The 24,377-nt window shown below is 46.3% G+C and overlaps 1 protein-coding gene across 1 annotated transcript in view; it reads left to right on the plus strand.

Annotated features, from left to right (window-relative positions):
• The window catches only part of SLC26A7 (solute carrier family 26 member 7), an 888,192-nt gene that overhangs the window by 595,963 nt on the left and 267,852 nt on the right, over nucleotides 1–24,377 (plus strand). Inside the window, exon 7 of the mRNA XM_069622129.1 lies at nucleotides 163–310. Coding sequence (XP_069478230.1) covers nucleotides 163–310 — 148 coding nt within the window. The remainder of the gene's footprint in view (nucleotides 1–162; nucleotides 311–24,377) is intronic.

A 24,377-nucleotide genomic window follows, 5' to 3' on the forward strand; every position in this document is an offset into this window, starting at 1 on the left:
TGGACCACTATCTTGGGAGGGACGTCACCTATCGCACAATCAAGCCATCCAGTGTGGGCTCTAATGGTTCAATAACGTAATGATTAATGATAATGACTGAATGGAAAGTGTGGGACCTCTCAAATGTTCCAAAATCTGATGCTAAATATGTTATCTTAATAGATTACCATCGCCCCGTGTTCCACCTTTGAACATTCTCAACGATCTAATCATTGAAGGCTTCGGAATTGCATTTGTTGGTTACGCCGCCTCGATAGGCCTTGCAAATAGTTCTGATAAAAACATGAAATCTTCCATTGATAACAATCAGGTAAGACACTCTTGTTTTTAATTCAGTTATACTGAATTTGTTTTTTTTTATATTTTCTTATGCCACTGGTACTGTTTACTAAAAATCTAATCTTAAGGAGTGTTGCACGTTAGGATGAGTACACCCTCCTCAGCACAGTAAAACTCATGATTATTTTATGAATGTATAGGTTTATTCTATGTACATTTCAAACCGTATTACCAGAGACAGGTGAACTCTATGAAGGTAGACCCACAAAACATCTCAATATGTCGGGGTTAATAAAACACGTTAACATGAATTCTGACAGCAGAAACCAGCCACATAATGGCATATCTTGAGGGGCTCATTATGGCCAAAAACCCAAGGTAGAAATGGGCCTGCATGTGCATCTACATTTTCTGAATGTATATGTTTCTGACGAAAACCCCTCATGGGGGAACAATTTTGGGTTGAGTATTGGTGCTTTTTTAAAAAAATGGTAAATATGTCATTTATATGTTATGATTTTTCCCATAAAGGAATACTGACTTGGAGCGGAGCTTGAGGCGAGGTTGAGGCAGTCTCCGGCAGTCTCTCTACCTTGTCTATTGTGGGAGGATCCCACCAAACTACTTAAAACCAGGGTATACCGCGGAGCGGTGAGCGGAGCTTGAGGTGAGGTTGAGGCAGTCTCCGGCAGTCCACGGCTCTCGTGGCCCACGACCCCTCGTAATGAAACCTCGTGGACCTAGTGAAGCCCACTTGCACGAAAGCTCAACGATTTCTACATGTCCGCAAGAACTACAAACAGAACGCGCTGCGGAGCAATGACTTCTAAGAAGTAACTTTAAATCTGTAGAAGTTATGTCAATGAAACCACCTACACTAAAAACGAAGGCTCCAAGGATTATTTCCCTGACCCCCTCAGTCTGTGATATATCCAGCGGTACCTTGCCAACCCCGGCAACCCGTTTTGACTTTGAAAATCCTTTTGACGGGGTCCAGCGTTCACCTTCCATATCCTGCTCGACTCCCAAGGAGCCACTACCGTGCGCTACAGGAGCGGAGGAAGTGCAATCTAATCCCTCATGTGCTACAATAAACATAGACGTTCTTACCTTGGGGTCTCCCGTCTCCCCTGTAGGGAGGGGTCGGAGCATGGAGGACCCACCGGATTGACTGAACTCCCAAGACGGGGCGGCCTCTACGACACTCCCGCAGTCCGCCGCGCTGGAATCTTCTTCCTCCTCTTCCTCCATCAACGCCCAGCCTGCTCAGCCTTCCCGCCAGGCCCTCACGATGGCGAGAGGTGCGGACGATTCGGTCGGAGGATGGTCGGCGTCTGCCCCTGCGCTAGTAGCCTGGGCGGAAAACCGGGATGAGGAGGAAACAGCGGGTGACCTCCCGGACAAAGGAAGAGACCCCATGACTGTAGAGATGCAGTCTCGGGCAACAATGCAGGAACTCTGTTCTCTTGGCAGCTTAGATGCCGCTCCAAGCAAGGCTCTGAGACCTGCGGCAGTAACCTACTCCGTACCAGAAGAGCGTGCGACCGGCTCTGCGGCGCCCATTCAGGAGCCCATCTGTTACCCAGAAAATTCACTGTTGTTGCCAGCCACAACTCTGGCCCAAATCCACTCAGCCAAGGAACAAGTTGCTTCAACAAGTCCGCAAAGGAAAAAAAAACGACAGTGTTCACACCAAAATCCCGTTTAATAAACAATCAACGACAAAATCGGCGAGCAGTCGAACCAACAAGAACTCTCCCACAGGTGAGCAAGCCGGACAAAACACCCTGGAATTAAATGCGGGAAACCATCCAAGTGCCAAAAATCCTTCTATTCCTAGAACAAATAAAACTTGCAATGCCAATACATCCTACGAACGTATTGAAGAACTACCGGAAGAATCGGTCCCTGAATCTACTGTTCCCCAAACATTGGCAAAGAATTTACAACAAGACGCTCGACCAAAAAAATCGCAAAGCATAAAAAGAAAATATAAGAAAAAAGACATAGGGAAAAAATACCTCCCGTGTCCATTGCTATCATCGGCGTTAAGACTTCTTCAAAAAACAATGCAAAAGAAAGTTGGACGAGGCAAATGAACTTTCGGATGCGGAAATCCTGGAAGCAATCCAGGATCTCCCACCCGCCACCAAAGCAAGAAAAACAACTTCTCACGTCAAAAAACAAATGGATCCATCAAGTGCCGACAAAAGTGAACCTAATTTAAACGATGCCCTAAAAAAAGGAAGACTTTCTACGAAAATCCAAGATGAAGCAACTCCACCCATCTTGAAAGAAAGCACTCCAGATTCCATGTCCACCACCTTGAATCCCGTGCACTTATCTCTATCGAGCATGAGTAGCTTGGGAACAACAGAGGCTGCAATGAATAACAAATCTCTTACACCTCCAAAAGGGGAAGATCGAACTGGCGTACTGCTGCCACTAATCACTGAATCCCCTATTAAAGAAAAACCTGTAGACAAAAATGCACCACTGTTTCCCCCAGTCCCTAACAACCGACAATCATTCGGGACGCAACCATCAACACAACTTCCCCTGGATCAACAAATTGGGAAACCTAAAAATTAAGACCAACCTACTCAAACAGATGAAAGTCTACTTCTCCTTGAGCAATTGTTGAATTCAACACCACGTCCACGTTCGCCACCACGGAACAGGAGACTAAGCGAAATAGTTCCTCCTAACCCAAAGGACACTCCGTCAAAAAAAAATGACTTAGCCACCATCATGTCGGCAATTACAATATCCCTAGCACCATTTGTGAAGTTTTATGATAACATCAACGAATCGTTAAAGGACAGCATCACAGTAACAGCAATGATGCATACCAAGTTGATATTTGTAGAAGGTTTCATCACTGCCTCGGAGCAAACAAACAAGAAACACAGAGTAACCTGGGACCTGAAGCTATCGGTATTGGAAGAAAAGCTACGACTGCTACAATCCGCAAGTCTGGAAAAAAGGACCTCAGATGATAAAGAAACCCAGACCATACGTCAAACACAAGCCATGAAAACGGCACCGTTCTTCGTTAACCGAAAAAATAAATCACCTTCTCAAACAACAGAGCCCCTGAAAATGACACTCACAAAAGTCACTTCCAAAAAATCGTTATTTCCTACGCTCAATCAACCCCTATTAAAGCTAACAAGAAGCCCTCAACAAGATTCGAGTATAAGGCGTAAAGAATCCACAGTAGACCCACCGTCCTCTCCTAAGGGAAACCCTAAAGAAATTAGAACAGCCTCCACGAATGAAGTGACGGACTATGAAAACGGTACTACTACTACCAACCAGTTCATTCAATCACCACGAACTGCCGACAAATTTATCTGCCAAAGTTCGCTGATTGATTTATCACAACACGAGGACTCAGCGGAAATCATTGAACTTGACACTGAAACGGGAGATAGCCCTGGAAACCAACTTGAAACTCAATCGCACACACCAATAGAAGGAGCCAACAAATCTACACCCACCAACCTGAGCAAGGGACCCTCTAACTCAAATCAGGCGGATGACTTGAGTATCGAACAATTGTACAAAAAATGTAAATCCACCAGACCAATTGCATCGAGCAAATCTTCGCCTACCAAAGAAAAAGGGGCTAAATCTAAATATCAGCATGATTCCACTACAAGATCCAATGGCAAGACTTCTGATTCAGTGCGCTTATACAAGATCGAACAAAAATCGTCAGAAGATCATTATATGATCCTGAATAGAAGAACTGTTCTCAAAATCCTCAAACAGGTCTACATACTTAACGCACTAAAGTCTGATGACTTTACGCTCATAGAGCCGTACCACAGAAACAACCAAGCAAAGGCATATCTTCACATCAAAAATTCGGCGCTTCGAGAGATTCCTCAAGAAGCATACGCAAAAGTGGCCCATGAAGGCTTCATCCTGACGGAGATCCAGACCACAAAAAACAGCAAGAGTCAGACGGAAAGCAACAAAATCCCTGCAGTAAAGAACTACAGATACAAATCACAGACTGAAGACTTGTATAGATTGAGAAGACGGGGAAGAACACCGCCCCGCTGGGAAAAACCCATCTACCATGAATCTAGAACTTCGGGGAAAGTCTCATCTAGAACCGCCCATTCGAAATACTATCGGGATGTTAACAAAAGACATGAAGATAGAAACGATTCAAGAAATTGCAACAACTTTAGAAGAACATCCCCGTCATCGCATACATCATCAGTGCACCGAAACGAACAAAGACCTCCATCCCCAGTACACTGTGTACAACCGAAACAAAACACAGACCAGTCTACGACCCACCTACACCCCAAACCAACAAAGGATACATGGTCTTGGTTGCGAGATGCCTTTACTCCGGGTCTTAAGAGATGGCAGCGAGCGAGTGGGGCCAATTCACCATCATGGCGACCCGAATCCAAAAAGGAAGCTCCACGAAATGCTACCCTATCCATAGCGTCATGGAACACTAGAGGCCACACGCACCTAACCAAAATTGGCAGCTACAATCTAGGAACCCATGACATTCTATGTCTCCAAGAAACATGGCTAGTGAATAAACCTGCACTTGACGGCTATACCATCGAGATTTCCCCAGCCCTAAAGGGTCCTTTCGGCAGACCGTCTTCTGGCCTATTGACAGCCATTCGGACTGGGTCGAATATATTCATCACCAAGAAAATTGTAGCCACTTACGCTTTCCTGGCAGTGCTCATAAGAACGAGCAATGAAAATGACTCAGAAGTTTGGGCTATCATTAACACTTACTGGAACCCCCAAAGAACTTCATCCGGCAAATTCTGTGATGAAGCAGCCAACATCATCGATGAAATAATGATTAAACCCAAAACTTCGAACATTCTCATCTGTGGAGATTTGAACTGTAACTGCCTGAAGTCAACCGACAATACGCCAGCATCAGAAAGAGGAAAACTGTGGGTTTCGTTAATGAACTCTAAGAACCTCCGAAACGCTGCAAAATCCAACAATCATCCTTCTATCCCTACATGGGAGCGCAACCACTCTACAGCAAACCTTGATTACATCTTTGTTGCAGAAAAAATGTACTCGAACATAGCTTCTTTTGAAGTTATCAGAACGGAATTCAGTGACCACAACTTGTTAAACCTTACATGTAGAACAAAGAGACATGACCACCAAGTCTACAACATTGCGGTCGAGGTGAACACTCAGCTCTCCCGTTTGCATATGAGTGCCAAAGACATCAGCTCCTTGACAGACGAATATAATACTCTCATCACAGATACAGAAGCTAATGATACAACATTCAGGACTAGCTACATCCCCCTGCTCCTGCAATTCAAAAAACCTCGGAAAGGGCTTGATAATCAGAGAGGAAATTTTACTCATTCCTACAATCGGACCCTAGTGATCAGACGTCGTCACCTAAGAAAATTAAAAAAAGAGGCAACCACTGTGAACTCCACTAATATATGGGAATCCTACCGTCAGGAGCTCAGATCATACAAACAGTGGCTAAGAAATAACAGATCAGCGCTCTACCAAGCAGATGCCGAAAACATGATCAAGACTATAGCCAAAAAAACCTGAGAATTTTGGAAATTGATCAACGACATGAAACCTCATGCAAACTCGCCGATGATAAACGCAGTTTCTGAAGAATGCTGGTTCAGCCACTTCTCTAAATTGTTTGATCCTCCTCTGACGAATACCAAGAGGGCAAAGTCACCAACTAAATCTCATTGGGTCGATCTATCTGATGCAGACGACATAAAGATTACCATCATGAAATTGAAACCTTCACGTGCACCTGGACCGGACGGCCTAGCAAATAACAACTTGAAACAACATCCGCAGGCCTGGTCAGCTGCCTTGAGCCTGATATTCAAACATTGCAAGGAACGAAGGATAATTCGAGCTCCTGGAATCAAGCCATTATCGTCCCGATCTTCAAAAAAGGCACGAGAGACGATCCATCCAACTACCGCCCTATTGCCCTACTGGATGTTATCGGTAAAGTCTTTGCTACCTCTCTCCTGAGCCACTTCCGGAACTGGATAATTACCAGCCAGGGATCCTCTCCAATCAGGTTTCCAAAAAAATGCCAGCACTGCGGCTAACATAATGATCCTGAACATCTTAAAAGAAAAGGTCTCGCTTGGTGCACCCAGAATCTTTCTCGCCTTCGTGGATCTTTCCCAGGCTTTTGATAAAGTAGACAGATCTAAACTGTGGGCCAAGCTGAAGAACTGGAATTGCCCAAATCAGATTCTCGACCCAATCATCGCTCTGCATACGGACAATCATATATCAGTCAGGCTAAACAATACTGGTCTACTCTCCAAGCCCATACCGTCTAATCGAGGAGTCAAACAAGGCTGTCCTCTGGCTCCAGCTCTTTTTATCTCCTTTCTTGGCGATTTTACAAACTTCTCAAGAACTGATTAGATCGTTCCCTCCAAAAATCGGAACTACAACAGTTACCAGACTCCTATACGCAGACGATCTCATTATTTTGGAGCATACCCAAGTGGGCCTTCAACGCCAGCTGGACAATCTGCACAAGTACACAAAGGAGAATAATCTGGAGATTAACAACTCTAAAACAAAAATACTAATTCTGCAAAAGCAGGGGAATAAAAAAAAAGAATCATTGAAGTGGTTTTTTTCGTTCCATCATTCAAATATCTGGGAGTCATTGACAGTTCGAAAAAATCTCTAAGCATGCAGAAATCCCTGTGGTCGAAAACAAAAAACCTAACAGCCCAAGTACGCGCTGTCGATAGAAAATACGGCAAATTCAGCCTTCTTCCAGCAATCCAATTTTACAAGTCCAAAATAATTCCAACATTGACATATGGCATGGATGCCAATCTCTCAATTCCAATGACCCTATGGACAAAACTAGAAGGTTTCATTTGGAGGGCAACCTTAGGCTTGACTAAATCGACAGCTGTGGCACCCATAAAACGCAAACTGGGGTTGCTCTCCATAGAGGCAGTTGTCGCGCAGAGTACGATTCAGCTCTATAGGAAAATACGAAACCAAGACAGCCTGGAAATATACAAGATGATCTCCGAAGAAATATCTAAGGGAAGCAATAAATCCCTAAACAACTGGGCTGATAAACAAAAGCTTACGCTCAGAGAAATAGCCTGTTCAGAAGAGGAACTAATCCAGAATCCATTGAGAATAAAAACAAAAATGGAATGGCTTGATTGGATAAAAACAAACGACAACTCTGTCTCGAACAAGCTATTATCTCATCTGCCACCAGCTGTAACGCTCACCTGATTCCCGTAGAGGCGCCGGTCTTGACTGGGCGTATACCGTATCTTCAAAGGTGATGTGCAACACACGGCTGGCTCTTTGGGCTGGACCTCTGTGCACTGTATGTCTGACTTGAAGGGTAAGATGTCTGCAGATAGAAAATATGGGATTAAGGAACTGGGTTGTTGAATGTCTCTCTCTTCTTCCCTTTCTCTTCTCCTGTAGAACCCCAAAGGTTAACGCTCTCACCTTAGGTAAGTGAACGCCGTGCTCTCCATCTGCCTCGGGGCAGGGTGCTGTAACCAGTTTCTTCACTGGATAAGGGGAGCAGGCCTCTTGACTTCAGAGGACTGCTGTCCGTCGTTTACTGCACGAACGGTAAGTTTCGAGTAATCCTAATGTCTTTAAAGTCTTTAGTAATGATGTTTCTTGTTTTGCAGGGTTCCGGCAATGGCGGATGACGGGCTGAAGTGAGTTGAAGATGGAGCCCGTGTGATGAATAGAAGCGCCTGGAAGCACGTAAGTAAGCGCTTGTTGCCTGCTTCACGATGCGCTCTAACTGTCTTTTTATTTTGCAGGTACAAATTTGGAGCGGCTGCAGGGTGCCGGAATACCCACTGGGTTAGATGTGGAAAGGAGTAATGGCACGTAAGTATTAAAGTTCCCCAATGTCTTTAAACGCACCTTGTTTTGTCTTTCAGATGCGGGATGCAGCGCCGAAGGCCTCCGGAGCGTGCAAAGAGTTGGTAAGCTTTTGTCTTTCAGATGCCGGAATGCAGTGTGAAGACCTCCGGAGCGCACGAAGAGTAGGTAAGCCTTTGTCTTTCAGATGCCGGAATGCACCACGAGGCGTTGGTGACAGCCGATGGACCAGGTAAGTGAAGAGCTGTCACTGAAGACCGTAATGCTAACCTGTTCTTTGTTCTTTCTTGTCTTTATAGGTGTTGCTGAAGACTGGATTCAGGATGGTAAGCCTTTTTCCTTAGGCCCAGGATCAGATGCAGAAGACACGATGAGCGTTCTGCTGCAGAGGATGCAGAATAACGCAAAGCAAGATTCATCCATCGGGTGTGGTTTAAATAGCCTCCTGTAGTGCTTAGGTGTCTCCTTCCACAGCCACGCCTAGATAAGAAAAGAGTTCCTGCTTTCCAGAAGAGTTCCAGTGTTCTGAATCTAGGGAGTGGCTCCTGCCCCACCCAACAGGAAAAGTAGTTCCAAACAGAAGAGGATCAGAGGCTCAACTGGCAGGCAAGTAAGCAGCATGGTCAGCTGCAGGTAAGTCCACCCAAGCATTATGAGCCCGGCGCTTCCAGCGCTGGGACTGGGCATATTTATGACCCTGGTGCCACTGGCGCCAGGACTGGGTCCAAAAGGTCCCATTTGGGACTGGTTGGCACTCAGAACCTGGGTTATGGATCTGCTTCCAAGGGAGTTGGGAAAACCCTGACCTTTTGGAAGCAGAGATCATGACACCAGCCTACAATAAACTAAAGCAACCGATGGAATACTGCAAGAAATATCCTAATAAGCACCTCATGAGAACTCTGCTGAAAGCCCGTTTAAACCTCCTACCTACCCAGGAAGTCCTAGCAATTTGGGCAGCTTCTAAAGAAAAATCTTGTAGACTTTGCAGAGACCCGCAAGCCACAGAAACTATCAAGCATCTTTTGATGGCGTGTCCGTCCATTGACCATGAAAGAGAGGCCTTCCTTGGCCCTGTGTACAAATCTTCATACGTTGTCGACAACATCTGGTGGAATCGCCTGATCACGGGTGCCAAAACGAGATGGCTAATAGCGGCTACCAAACTAATAACCATCGCTTTGGAGAAAACTCTGCAAATTCAGCAAAGTGAACTTTCGTCAAACACTTGTTTGTGAAAACTACTTGTACACAGGAAATGACACTTCCTTCTTTTAGTCAGCAAAGGAGGTTTTCTTCATTTGTAAAAATCTAAAATGATTAAATACACAAAAAAAAAAGAATACTGACTTGTGGTGACCATGATTGGTTCAGTCAATAGTAATCACAATTCGTGTAATAGTGAGGGTAAAAGATATAGGTGGATCCAAAGATCAATTTTTAGTTTGGGTGGTGCTCGGCACCAGATGAGATCAACCATACTTTTGTTTGCGTGCTTCCACTGTATCTCACAGACAAATGCATGCCAACATGGTCATTGTATAGAATATTTCTCTTAGTTTTCCATGCAGGATGGCGAGTAGTGTCTTTTCTTTCCATTATTCATGGACAAAAGAGACCGAAGGCATTTCCCTTTTCAAAGAAGGTTCTATATTTCTCCCACTTTCCATATCACACCAGAACATTGAAAGAAAATGACATAAGTCCCCTACAAAGTCGACTCCGAAAGCATCTCCCCACTCCTCACTTTACTGTCAGCTACCTTCTCTTAAATGCACCATATCAGTAAAGAGGTGCACCCGGCACTGAACATTCCTATCTTGCCTGACTCTTAGGCCAATATAACCTATGGCAGCAGGGCTTGGCAGGCATTTGGCCGAAGGGGGAGATCAGGGATACAATGTTTCTTCTCTGCTAGCCCATATCAGTTCCCCAGTTCTGGCAGGAATTCCATACTCCTCTCATGTGAAGACATGTGTCTGTAAACCCATTATTCCCTGGATGTCTCATGGGATCACAAAATGGTGCAGCACTTGGGTGGGACATGAGCGAGGCAGAGAAAACAGAATGTTATACCACCTGAGGTATTTCAGAGAAATCACGGGGTGTGATTATGTGTGCCCCCATCAGGGGGATTAGTTCTCTCAGCGGGAAGACCTCAAAACTCAGTGCAACACATGAATTATGCACACTGCAAAATGCTTTTTAGTTTTATATGCAACTTTGAAAAGTAGGCAATGGAAAATAAGGCACAACGATAAATAGATACTGACGCTCCTTTTTTCAGGTGACTACAGGTTGGAGCATGGCCTTTAACCAACCTCTGCAAGCCTGACTCAGTTTATGGTCAGTGCTATGAAACACATTTTAACAGACCATGGTTCAGGTTAGGGAGATATTTAGCAAGATGGATACCCAGGCCATGACGTGGTGACATCTGCCACAGACCCACAGACAGCATGGGCTTAAAAATGTGCATGCTTTAATTATCTTAATAATTCACTTGGTGGGACTGCTGCCAGAAGCATGTTGCTTAATGCTTCCAGGAAAGCACTTCTCATCACCCAAGAGACTGTCCTATAAAATGGAAATCAATGGCTCTTCGCTCCCCCACAGAACGCGCCCAGTCACCCTTGCAGGCGGCAGGGCACTATCCCCTCCTTTTCTCTGGATGCAGACTTCGTTTCCTTCCTCAATGAGCAGTCGCTAGCAGGTGCCTTGTGACAAAGAACTGGTGTAATTGGGCTTTAAACTAGGGACTTTCCCTACCGCAATATCTGCAGAAATGAAGTCAGGATCAGCCAATGACGTGATCTCCTGCCTCAAGCACCATAATCCCCTCTGTCATACAAGCAGATGGGTGATCAACTCTAAGCCACATACTTCCTGAAACATTCCTGGAACGGGATAGAAGTTGCTAGGCCAAGGACCTCCTGTTGATCTGTAACAGTTTCGCATCACTTAGTTTGAGACATTGTACTTGAGGCATCTGTAGCCTCGATTTCATTCCCTAAACAGGAAGAAGTAAAGAAAAATGTACGTACATTTCTCGCCAGCATAGTACATAGAGTTGATAGGTTTACCGCTATATAAAGCTACAATACCCCAGCACAGGAAACCTAAACCCAGGGAGTGGCACAGTATGTATAAATGTTTTTCTTGTTTAGGTACTTTCGCTCATAACTTAGGCTTTAGAGACCCTCATGTAACATGGTAGTTGTGTGTCCACAGAGCAGATTTTTTTCTTTTGGGTCTGGTACCGTTACATAGAGGACCAGGGAGCCTGTCGGGGCAATTCTGACTGCCGTGAAAACTAAAAGAACTCACCGAGGCACATGGGTAGGTGCCTTTTGAAATATTGTTTAGTCCATTGACCAGAAAGATCATGTTTTTCCAAAAAAGTTAGAACGCATCAGGAATTTATCCTTTGCTTTACTTCATAGGGACATCCATTTATTGACCAATGGTGAGTGGCAAACCTATGCCTAACGTCATACTTGCAGCACTAAGCAATTGGCAACCTTTTTTCGATACACTTGCATGTTTGACAGTCACTGGCGTGCACACATTGAGGCAACCACATGACTGAATGATTCAAATTCACCATCCATGAGAAGATTAGTCCCGCTATCACATCACATGAGTATTTTGGGTGCTTCATTCTCGACCCACCTTAGATATAGGTAAATTCCTATTCAATTAATCAGTCACCTGCGATCTTAATCCAAGACAATCGTCTTCACGTCTCGATTTCGAGACATCACTTGAACATTATGTAAAAGAATGTTTACTTTTGGGATTATCTGCCTACCCCTGACTGGATTCCCCTCACCTCCTTTTTCTCCTTAGGTTCACATGCCTAATTAATTAACTCTGGTACATATATGTTTTGCAACCTTGTTTTGCTTTGTTCTGATTTGCAATTTTGCTTACTGTTATCATTTATTATGCTTTATTTTACTGTACCGATACAGCGTTGAGAAAGAAGACTTAACGTCGTAAAGTTGGTTGGCTGTTTTTTCTTAAATGTGGACTGCAATAAAGCAAGAATACAGAAAAAATAATACAGAACAATTGCACTTGCAATTATTTGTTGGGGCGAGTGTGACTAACCAGCACAACCTTTTATTTCATAAATGTGAGTACATCACATTTGATGCGAATACCAGAAATATAATGTGGCTTTGATGACAGTAACCGGTATGATATGAGCACCTGACATTTGATGAGAATAACTTGTATATCATATGAGTATCTGAGTACTTGATAGAAACACCTGGCATAGGATGTGAGTAACTGGGATTTGATGTCAATAGCTGACATAAACATGAATTTACAAGGTTGTTTGAGGGTAAAACTATTGCTTATGATTTAATTACCTGGCTTTTGGATGGCAAAACCTTGCATGGGATGCAAGTACCTCATATTTCATGTCTCTAACTGGCATACAACGTAATTACCTGGCTAAATAATGATGCCTGGAAAATGCAGCAAGTACTCGTGTATTTGATGGCAATAATTAGCATATGGTCTGAGTGCTTGGACATATCATTTAACTAAATGAAAAAAGTCTGAAAAACAGGGCATATGAAGGCTTAGTCTCCCTTAAGTTGAACGTAGCTGTCTGTGACAGGAATAAATATTACCCCTGCTTTCTGTGCAGGGAGTATTAATTCTATTAAAGACTCGGAGGCGAGCATTATACTTCAACATCCTTTATTACCACTCTTCAGCAGTTTCAACAAACTTATAACAAACAACAACATTTGCAATGAACAAAGTGACTTTTCTCTTCAAACTACAACTCCCATAGTCTCTGTAGTCCTCTCGGCTCAGCTATGACCACATCCTGACCCTGAGCTCCTCCTCTCTTTTACGTGCTGTGACTGTCACTTATAAACCATAACCTTGACTCGCCAGCAGTGCAAAATCTTCATCCATCCAAACTGTCTGCCGAATGCCTTCTTCGGCTGCTTGTTCTCATCCTGGCAACCTGTAGCCGCACTCAACTATTCTTCTGCTCCTTATAATATGCAAGACTGGAGGCGAGCATTATGCTTGTTCAAAGCTTCCCCAATACTTTGACCGCTATATTTTCTGATGGCTTAAAATAGAATTCCCTAAATGTGCGATCCTTTGCCCAATCTGCTGCTACTGATGCTCTTGCCATAAACACTTTGGAGGCCATTGCTCCTCTTACGGAGTGAGCTCAATACTTTGTCGTGTCAATCAATGCTGCTTGCATTATTTATCTAACCCATCTGGCAAAAGTTGCTGTCTTTACTGCGTGGAAGGGTTTCCTACGCGCTATTAGCAATTGAGTGGTACTCACTGCTCTGTTCTCTGCTGTCCTAGCCTCATACTCCTTGATGCAGTTTGCTACACTCCATTTAATATTATTCGGAAAGTACGTGTAGTGGACTGCAGAAGTCCCTGTCTTAGTCCTCCTTACTATGGAGAAAGTTACTCCGCCAGGCCCAAAGATCCTCCTATTAGTCTCTAATGCTCTGATATCTGATACTCTTCCAGGATATGAGACAAAGCAGCATTACTAGCTTTCCTGAAAGCTGCTTCAGGGATAAATATCTGTTCAATGGCCAGCTCTCTATTAACCGCAACACAGTGGTAACGTCCCATATGGTATTGTACTTAGGCTCTGGTGGCACTGCAAATCTAGCTCCTCTAATGAGCCTTACTACTGCCGGGTGTTCACCAGCAGGGGCCCCTTCAATCGGTAAGTTTCCGGCCGAAATCGCTGATCTGTACACATCTATGGTGCGGAAGGCCTTTCCGTCTTGCAGGAGCTGTGCGAGAAAGTTGAGTATATCCACTACAGGCACTGAAATGGGATGAAGACTTCACCCTTTACACCAATTGGTCCATTTGGCCCAAGCCGTGTCGTTGCTCCTCCTAGTGGAAGGAGCCCAGGATTCTGCGATGAGTTCTGCAGTTTGCATCGAAATGCCTGGCAGTTCCCAGCGTCTCCTGATATCCTACACGCGATGAGCAGGAGTGTCCCCCTCACTCTCAGAGGATGATATAACCCAGCTGGGTCCGTGAGCAGGCCTTCTTTGTCGGGAAGGACTCTCGGTAGGTCTATTGACAGTTCCATCAGTGCTGGGAACCACACTTGTGACTTCCACAATGGTGCTATCAAAATCAGCTCTGCCCTCTCCCTCTGACATTTCGCTAGTACTCTGCTCAACATCGAGAAGGGGGAAACGCGTAATGAAGGTCGCTCGACCAGTCTTGTAGGAAGGTGTCCGTCCCTAGAGCACCTGGGTCTAATCTCCAACTGAAGTAATTGGCTGTCTGCACATTGAGGCGAGATGCAAAGAGATCCATGTGAATTGGACCCTAGCTCCAATCTAACATACGAAATACTGTTGGATCCAGTTTCCAGTTGCTGGAGTCAGTGAGGTAGCGGGAGTTCCAGTCGGATATCACGTTCAGTTACCCGGGCAGGTACTCTGCATTCACTGATGTCCCTGTTTGCAGACACGCATGCCAAAAATCCTTTGCTAACTCGGCTATCATTTTGGATCTTGTACCTCCTAGGTGATTTATGTATCGCACGGCTGAGATGTTGTCCATCTTCAACAGGATGCATGAATTCACTTTGTCCTTCGTGAATGCTTTGATTGCGAAGGAGCCTGCTAGCAACCCGAGGCAGTTTATGTGCAGATGGAGTTCTTCCTCGCTCCATTTGCCTCCTGTCTGTAACTCTCGGCATCTCGCTCCCCATCCTAGTCGACTGGCATCCGATTCTATTATCAGATCTGGTCGGTCCCCGAAGATGGCAGGCCCATTCCAGGCATCCATATTCTGCAACCACCATTCCAGTTCTGTGATGAACTCTGGATCTAGAGGGATCTGCTGATGATACTTCAAACCCTGTTGCAAATGTTTTATTTTGAATCTCTGTAATGCTCGATAGTGTAAGGGGCCTGGAAATATGGCTTGAATGGAAGCTGCAAGCAGCCCTACAGTCCTTGCGAGCACTCTGTGAGACCACTTGCTGCCTTAAGCATGCCTTGATCTCTCTCTTGATATCTCATATCTTCCTCGCCGGCAGTTCTAGCATAGCTTTCCTCGTGTCCAATATGAACCCCAGAAAGTCTAGTCTCTGCGCAGGCTTGGGATCTGACTTTGCTGTGTTCACTAGGAATCCTAATGACTGTAGCAGGACCTGTACCCAATTGGTCTGAGATTCTAGCGTTTCCCGGTCCTTTGCTAGAAGCAGTAGGTCGTCCACCTATATAATCAGCCTGATTCCCTTCTCTCTTATCGCTGCTGCCACTGGTTTCATCAGCTTGGTAAAAGCCCAGGGCGCTGATGCAAGACCGAAGGTCGTTGCCCTGAATTGCCAGAGCTGTTTGTTCCAGCGAAAAGCTAGGAATGGTCTGTATTGCTTCTGTACTGGAATCGTCAGATACTGGATCTTTCAGATCCAGTCTCGTTAGCCAGTCTCGCTCTCTCAGGCAATCTCTTAGTTGGTGAATTCCTTCCATTTTGAAGTGATGGTATACAATCCAACCGTTCAATTCTTTCAAATTTATCACAGGACGGACTTTTTCCTTTCTGTGCACCAGAAACATGTTGCTTATAAAGCTGGGTGTCTCTGCACATCTCTCTATGGCTCTCTTCTGCGTTAGTTGGGACATCTCGTAGTCTAGGCATTGCTGTTCTGCGGCTGCTAAGCGCTGTTGGTGAGGGGTGCGCGCTTGCATTGGCAGTTGTATAAATTCTATCTGCAGACCTTTTTCGGTTTGTAAGATCCAGGCATTGCTGGAAAGCGTGCACTGGTTTTCCCAGAACATACTGGTCCTCTGTCCCACTGGAGGGTAGGCAATAGCTCTTACCTGGTGTAAATCCTTGTCCTCAGCCAAAATGTCATGCCCTCTCCACACTTACCTGGCTGGACGGCGTGCAGGCGGCAGAGCGGGTTGCGGGTGTTCCTGCCGCTTTCGCTCGGCTTCCGGGAGGAAGTCGCACTCCAGGGCTTCCCTGGCGCCGGTTCCTGCGCTTGTGTTGGGGCTTGCCCTCGTGCTTGCAGGCCTGGAGGGGGTTCCGTTCCGCGTTGTGGTCCCATGCTGGCTGCTGCATCCCACAGAGGAAGGTCACGTGACCCGTAAGCGATCATGTGACCAGGAAGTTGCAGGCAATAGGTCACCCGGAGCAGTCACGTGACCAGAAAGGAGCCGTCACATGACCAGGAAGTCGCCTGCAATTGGTCACCAGACCCGGAAGAACGCAATAAGAAGGGGTTAGCCCTTTCATTCATTGCTTCTCAGTTGTGTATATGGCGTGTAGCTATTCCTGTGCTCTGTGCTTCGTTGTTTTTTACCTTTTTGGATTTTTGGACCTTGTTACTCTTTTGGATTTTACTTGGTTTTGGTGCTTGGATCAATTTAGGACTGCCTGCTCGTACTGCCTGGAATTTTTGAACTGCTTCTTTGGATTGTTATTGGAATTGCCCCTTGGACTTGGATTACCGTGAACTTCCTACCTGAACTGTACAGACCTTTGGAACTATTCTCAAGGATTGTTTCTCCTTATCCCTTTGAATCAATTATCTTCCGTCTGGATTCAAGCCTTTGTTCAGTGTATTACATCCAGACCCCTTGTACCCATCTACTTTGAGGTTCCCTTCCTTACCTCTGAACCAGCCCACCAGACCTTCAGGGGGGAACAGTTAGGTGCAAAGCGTTCATCTGTCATCCCAAGGGTAGGTGCTTTTACTATCTTTCTGTTGATTCTTGTTGTGGATACCTTGTAGCCTTTAAGCTAACCTGGTGTTTTCTTCTCAGCCATCCAGGACCCGGTGTTTCCTGTTTCTCCCACCTGTGGCCCCAATAATCGGTCAGTGAGTCTTTTTGCTCCTACCTGACTGGTGCTTGGGGACGGAAGTATTCTAATCCACGTGGACCTCAGATTGTGACAGAAAACCTCTGCCTCTGCGTCCTCTGGGCGTACGGCCCCTGGCCAGGAAGAAAACATCCTGCTGCCTGTTCTCCCAGTATTGCAGTCTGTGATTGGGGGCCTTCTCCCTCCTTGCTGCCGACCGGTCGTGCGACCCCTGAAACGGCCGGTCCCTGCAAAAACTCTGTTCGGGAATATTTTTCTGATGGAGGCCTGCGCTTTCTCCAAGGTTGTGTAGGTTCCGACGAAGCAGTCCATCTCTTTCCCAAAAGAGTCTCCGAAAAGTAGCCCTTGAGCCGCCTCTCCGGCTTCATAGGATGCAAGATGGCTCAGCTATGGGTCTATCTTGAGCAGGAGTCCTCTTCTCCTCTCTAAGGCGATTGCGCAGTTGGCGTTCCCCAGTAGGCAGACCGCCCTTTGCACCCACTCTGCTAGGGCCTCCAGATCAACTTCCTCCCCCGTATCCCTCGCTCTCTCAGCAAGGCCCATGATCTTAGCGAGGGGCCCAGCTAGATCCAGTAACTTCTCCTGGCAACCTTTCCACAATCTGTTGATACCCTTGTGTGGGTCTTTGCTGGTCTTGGACACAAAGATCAGCATTTTAGGGTCTAATTCAGGTGTCTATGCCACTTTTCTGGGCAGATCTGGTCTAGGGCATTCTGCTCAAAGGTGTTGTCGCACTTCCTTGTCTAAGGCTTTTCTCAGCCGTACCATCATGTATCGTGCTACTCTGGGTGATGGCTGCCAGTCTGAGGACCTTGGGTTTCGGATGCTATCCGGGTCAAACATGTCCTATTGATCCTCCTCGAGATGTTTTTCCTTGCGGGTTCTCTTACCCCTGCTGGGCTTAGCCCGTTCTTCGTTGACTAGCTCGCTGTCATGATGCCTGCTCCCAGGGAGCCGGTTCAAGCCCTGTGTCCCTAAAAGCGGACATCCAGTCCTCAAGGAAGGACCCAGCAACCCCATATAGGGGCCCTTTGGACAGTGTCCTGGCGCCTATGGCGCCAGGCTCATAAAAGACATCAGTCCTGGCATCGTAGGTGCCAGGCTCATTATGGAAGTGCTTGGGTGCACTTACCTGATGCAGACCATGCTGCAGGATCCCGGCCTCCTTGAGGCCTGAAAGGAACTACTTTACCTGTGGGACTAATTTACCATGCGGGCGTGGTCGGGGAAGGATACATACCTGATTGGAGGAAGGATACATACCTGGAACTTCTTCCAAGGCTATTTAAACCCCACCCGAACAGCCACACGTGCTTCGCGTTGTTCTGCATCTAGCAGCTGGACGCTCACCGTGTCTGCTCCTGCATCCTGACTTCTGCCACGCCTGCCAGCATCCTGGATCACCTGCAAAGGAAGAGAAGAAGAGAACAGAAGAAGGAAAAGTCCTTACCTGCTAAAACTGCAACCCAGAGACATCTCGCCGACAATCCTGAAAAGGAAGACTTTTATTTAAAAGCTCATCGCGTCGATCGCTGCAGCGCCGCATTCCACTCACCTTTACAGGGCGCCTCCATGTTCAGCAGCGATCATCCGGATTCGCAGTCACGCCCCAGCGCCTAGGGAGAAAAAGACCAGAACAAAAGGTGAGAGAGAGAAGGGAATAAGGAAACCTAAATCTCCATGTTAAGACTTACCTGTTGATTCATTCCCTCTTCATTTCGGGTCCGCGCCGCATCCTGGCATTTCCGGACCCCGGCCCCTAAGGGGAAAAAGAGACATTAGCGTTAATGAGCGAATGAAAAGACATTACCAAAAAACGCTCATTAAAGACTTACCTGATTTCTACAAGGATTTCACCTCTCATCTCGGGTCGGTGCCTGTTCCCCGGCATTCCGTACCCCGGCCCCTATGGGGAAAAATACACTAGCATTAGTACATTAATGCATGGACACAAGGGGAACCTCTTATCAAAAAACTTACCTAGAAGCCAAGCAAGTTTGGTTCTCACCAATCTGAAAATCCAGTGAAGTAACTGGATACCAACGCGCCCCTGCATCAGAAGCAGGATGGAGAGCTCGTCTTTCCTGACCCTAAGGTGAGACGCTACGAGGAATCACAGAAGGGTTTCGAGGAGGGTGAGAGGGGAAAGTGGGAGGCTGATTGCATTACCCCGCAGACAGTTAATCCCCTATTTTCGCCTACAGAAGGATACTTCTGCGAGCCAGACAAGCCAGATTTGGGGGCCCGGTCCAGTCCGTCTTCTGAACCCTGCGCATCACCTTAGAAGAGGTCACAGCAGTGCAAACCAGGCCAGCGCCTCCGTGGGAGTCAGGTGAGCGTTACAGAACGCAAAGCCTTCCTACAAATTCCTACCCAGGCGATATGGAAAGTTCTGAGACTGATCAGTTGGCCCAATTACTGGGGGAATTACGGGCCGAAGTACATGCCGCTCGTCAAGAGACTAATGCCCTCAGGAGGGAATTAATAATATCAAAGGAAAGAACTGATGACCTGGCCAGACAGCTTTTGCACAGTCAAGCTGGGCAAACTCCTCTATCCGATTCCGGAGGGAACCCCGCTCCTGTGGTTTCCAGTAACCCTGTGCAGATTAATCTACCTGGAAACATGCCGCTGGCCACACCCGAACGCTTTGCTGGGGACCCCAAACGATTCGCCGTATTCATGAATCAGTGTCGTTTGCACTTCTATGCAGATCTGGGGCCTTCCCTAATGATCAGACCAAGGTAGCCTTTGTATTGTCATATCTCAGCGGCTGCGCTGCCGATTGGTCAGTTCCACTGGTTACTCATATACCCGATTCTCCATGATTTTCAAAGGTTTCAAGCAAGCATGGAAAGGTTATTTGCTCGACACTCTCAGGGGCAGGCTCTGGATGACGAACTTCTATCCCTGCGACAGGGCAATCAGGACCTCCTATCCTATATTGCAACCTTTAATAGACTAATTGTGGAAACGGGATGGCCAGAGGATAAAAGAGTCACGTTGTTTTATTGAGGCCTACGCGGAGAACTTAAAGATGTCTTGGCCCAAGTTGTAAATCCGCCCCAAGAATGCACAGAGTATATAGACTTAGTGGTCCAATTGGATCATAGACTTCAAAACAGAAAAGCAGATCGGTCCAGGTTTGAGACCCGGGTGTTGGTCAAGACCCATGCTAATCCCAAGGGAGTTGATGTCTCTGAGCCTATGCAAATTGGAGGGGTTAAAGGACCCTTAACTCAAAAGGAACGTGAAAGGAGGCGGCAGTTAAAATTATGTCTTTATTGTGGGAATTCAGGACACTTTCTATGAGATTGCCCGGCAAAACCCCCCGAAAGGCAGTAGGAGCCGCTGATAAAAACCATGAAGAGTCTGTTTCGGGAAACAACTCCGCCCGACAAGTGTAGGGGTCCGCTTGCCGAGCTTGAAAACTAACTCTCAGACCTCGCATTTCATTGTGCCAATGGTTCTCGTAGATCCAGAACAGCCTAAGCGGTTGCATGCAATAAAGGCATACATCGATAGTGGGGCTATTGGAAACTATGTGGATCGTGAATTGGTCTCTAGGATTAACCTCCCTCTCCGTCCTAAAACCAGCAAAGATGTCATCACCACAGTCGATGGAACTGAAATTGCCTCTGGATCGGTAACACATTCCACTACTGAGGTGACTCTTATTGGTCCCGACGGCCATCGGGAGGGTGTTGTGTTTGATGTAATCAAGGCTCCACAGTTTCAGGTTATTCTTGGAATCCCTTGGTCAGAGACACATAATCCTCGAATTGATTGGCGAGCTAAGAGAATAACCTTCCCGGATTGCACACACACCTGCTACCCAGAAAACCTGAAGATTAATCTAGCATCTGTAAGCTCTGCCTCCATGCAACTACCTCCGGAATACCAAGACTTTCAGGACGTCTTCCAAAAGGAACAGGCCAACACGTTACCTCCTCACAGATCGTACGATTGCCAAATCGATCTGGTGCCCGGTGCACAACCCCCTTGTAGCATGATTTTTGCCCTTACCGAACCTGAAAATCTGCATTTGAGACAATATTTGGATCAATACCTAGCTAATGGTTTTATTCGCCCGTCAAAGTCCCCGGCATCCTCGGCTTTGTTCTTCGTGCCCAAAAAAGAAGGCAACTTTAGAACTTGTATCGATTAACGGTTAAAAACCGTTATCCTCTGCCTCTGATCCCTGAACTCCTTGACCAGGTGAAGGACGCTTGCATATACACCAAGTTAGATCTCCGGGGGGCTTATCATCTGGTATGAGTTAAAGAAGGTGACGAATGGGAAACTGCCTTCCGTACTAAATACGGATTATTCGAGTACCAGGTGATGTCTTTCGGGTTGTCTAACGCGCCGGCTGCCTTCCAATACTTCATGAATGATGTCCTTCGGGAACTCATCGATGTTTGTGTTGTTGTATATATCGATGACATTCTGGTGTACTCCTCTTCGGAATCTGATCACAGAAAACACGTCAGGGCAGTACTTGAAAAACTGCGCCAACACAAACTATCTGCTAAATTGGAGAAATGTGTTTTCCATACCACAGAAGTCGAGTTTCTAGGTTTCATCCTGACACCCAAAGGAGTCCGAATGGACTCAAGAAAAGTGGATGCCATCCTCAAATGGCCATCACCTAGCTCTGTAAAAGTGGTTCAAAGCATGCTCGGCTTTGCCAATTTCTATCGCAGGTTTATCCCGGAATTTTCATGCGTGCTACAACCCATTACTGCACTCTTGAGGAAAAATAAACGTTTTGAATGGTCTGAAAAAGCCGAGCTGGCCTTTCAGGATTTAAAAGCCAAGTTCCGCACCTATATTAAAACACCCGCGTCCAGATCGCCCTTATGTCGTCGAGACTGACGTATCCAGCCTAGCCACGGGAGCAGTCCTGTCCCAAAGAGATCCCGAAACCAACCAACTGCATCCCCTATCATTTTGGTCCAGAAAATTCTCAGCACCCGAGGTTAATTATGCAATCACGGACAAAGAACTGTTAGCCATTAAGTCCGCTTTTAAAACCTGGCGGCATTATCTGCTTGGCGCTCGACATACCATCACAGTGATCACTGATCACCGGAATTTACAGTATTTGAAAACCGCCAAGGCTCAGTCATCACGGCAGCTCCGATGGGCTTTGTTTTTCGCTGAATTTGATTTCGTGATTACCTATCGACCTGGCTGCAAGAATGGCAAAGCAGACACCTTATCCCGAATTGGAAGGGGAGAATCTGATACAAACTCAGAACCAGTACCAATAATTCCCGAACAGAGGATTCTAGGCATGACTTTGTTACAGACGCTTGAAGACATTCAAGCCAGAGTGAAACAACTCCTGGACCCTACAACCTTACAGGATATGATACAAAAGGGATCAGACTTTACCATAGATAATGGTTTACCATATTTCCAAGGACGCTTATTCCTGCCACATAAGGAATTACACAAACTAGTTATTTCCGGTTATCATGATGCATTAATAGAGGGACACCCCGGTATTGCCAAGACAGAGGAAAAGGTGAAACGACAATTTTGGTGGCCCTCTTGGCGAAAAGATGTTAAATCTTTTGTGATGTCCTGTGGTGTTTGCGCCCAAAATAAAAGTCAAAAGAAAAGACCAGCCGGTCTCCTTCAACCTCTAGACATACCGCCAGGACCCTGGCACACCCTATCAATGGATTTTATTACGGACCTGCCTCCTTGTTCGGGGTACAATAATATTCTGGTAATTGTGGATTTGTTTTCCAAAATGGCCCACTTTATTCCTTTGAAAGGTTTACCTTCAGCTTCTGTCCTAGCCAAAGAATTCCTCGAAAATATTGTTCGGCTACATGGATTCCCATCTATACTAATCTCTGACCGGGGAAGCCAATTAATTTCCCACTTCCGGCGCAAATGTTGTCAAATGGCGCAGATCGACGTAAGATTATTGACCAGTCACCACCCTCGGACCGATGGTCAGACCGACAGGACAAATCAGACCCTTGACCATACTTACGGTGTATGTTACAGCAATCTGAAAGCAACTTGAAAGACATTCTTTGGATAGCCGAATACGCATATAATAATTCGGTACACTCTGGAACTGGCCACAGTCCTTTTTATACTTTGTTTGGGCATCACCCTCGAACCTCAAACCTTGACTCACCTCAGAACCTCGGAATGCCTGCAGTAGAACATCAGCATTCTACAATTACCCAAGTCTTCAAAGAGGCAACTACGCATTTACAACAAGCCAAGAGAAAATACAAGGAGAATGCTGATCTACATCGGAGTGAAGCACCTCCGTATCAGATTGGGGATCAAGTGTGGTTAGCTACCAGACATTTACCACTCAAAGGGCCTCAAACTTTTAACCCAAAATATCTGGGACCTTATTCTATTACGGCAATAATTAACCCAGCGGCTGTTAAACTTGATTTACCAGCTAGTATGCGAATTCACCCTGTTTTTCATGTGTCACTTCTGAAACCAGTGGTACCCGGAACCCGACTACTCAAACCTCCAGAACCTATTCTAATAGATGGGGAGCCCGAATTCGAAGTGAAGAACATTTTAGACTCAAACATATTTAGGTCAAAACTGTTCTACCTAATTGATTGGAAGGGGTACGGACCTCAGGAGAGGTCGTGGGAACCCAGCGACCATGTGCATGCACCTCGATTAGTCAGGAAATTCCACCGACTCTTCCCAGACAAACCAAAACCCCCGGAGGGAACAACCACTGGGAGGGGCCTTGGGGGGGGGGGGAGAGTGCTGTCATGATGCCCGCTCCCAGGGAGCCGGTTCAAGCCCTGCGTCCCTGAAAGCGGACATTCAGTCCCCAAGGAAGGACCCAGCAACCCCATATAGGGGCCCTTTGGACAGTGTCCTGGCGCCTATGGCGCCAGGCTCATAAGACATCAGTCCTGGCGTCATAGGCGCCAGGCTCATTATGGAAGTGCTTGGGTGCACTTACTTGATGCAGACCCTGCTGCAGGATCCCGGCCTCCTTGAGGCCTGAAAGGAACTACTTTACCTGTGGGACTAATTTACCATCCGGGCGTGGTCAGGGAAGGATACATACCTGATTGGAGGAAGGATACATACCTGTTACTTCTTCGAAGGCTATTTAAACCCCACCTGAACAGCCACACGTGCTTCGCGTTGTTCTGCATCTAGCAGCTGGACGCTCACCGTGTCTGCTCCTGCATCCTGACTTCTGCCACGCCTGCCAGCATCCTGGATCACCTGCAAAGGAAGAGAAGAAGAGAACAGAAGAAGGAAAAGTCCTTACCTGCTAAATCCGCATCCCGGAGACATCTCGC

The sequence above is a fragment of the Ambystoma mexicanum genome, chromosome 5q (assembly GCF_040938575.1).
Source record: "Ambystoma mexicanum isolate Mex_15411 chromosome 5q, UKY_AmexF1_1, whole genome shotgun sequence".
Lineage (NCBI taxonomy): Eukaryota > Metazoa > Chordata > Amphibia > Caudata > Ambystomatidae > Ambystoma > Ambystoma mexicanum.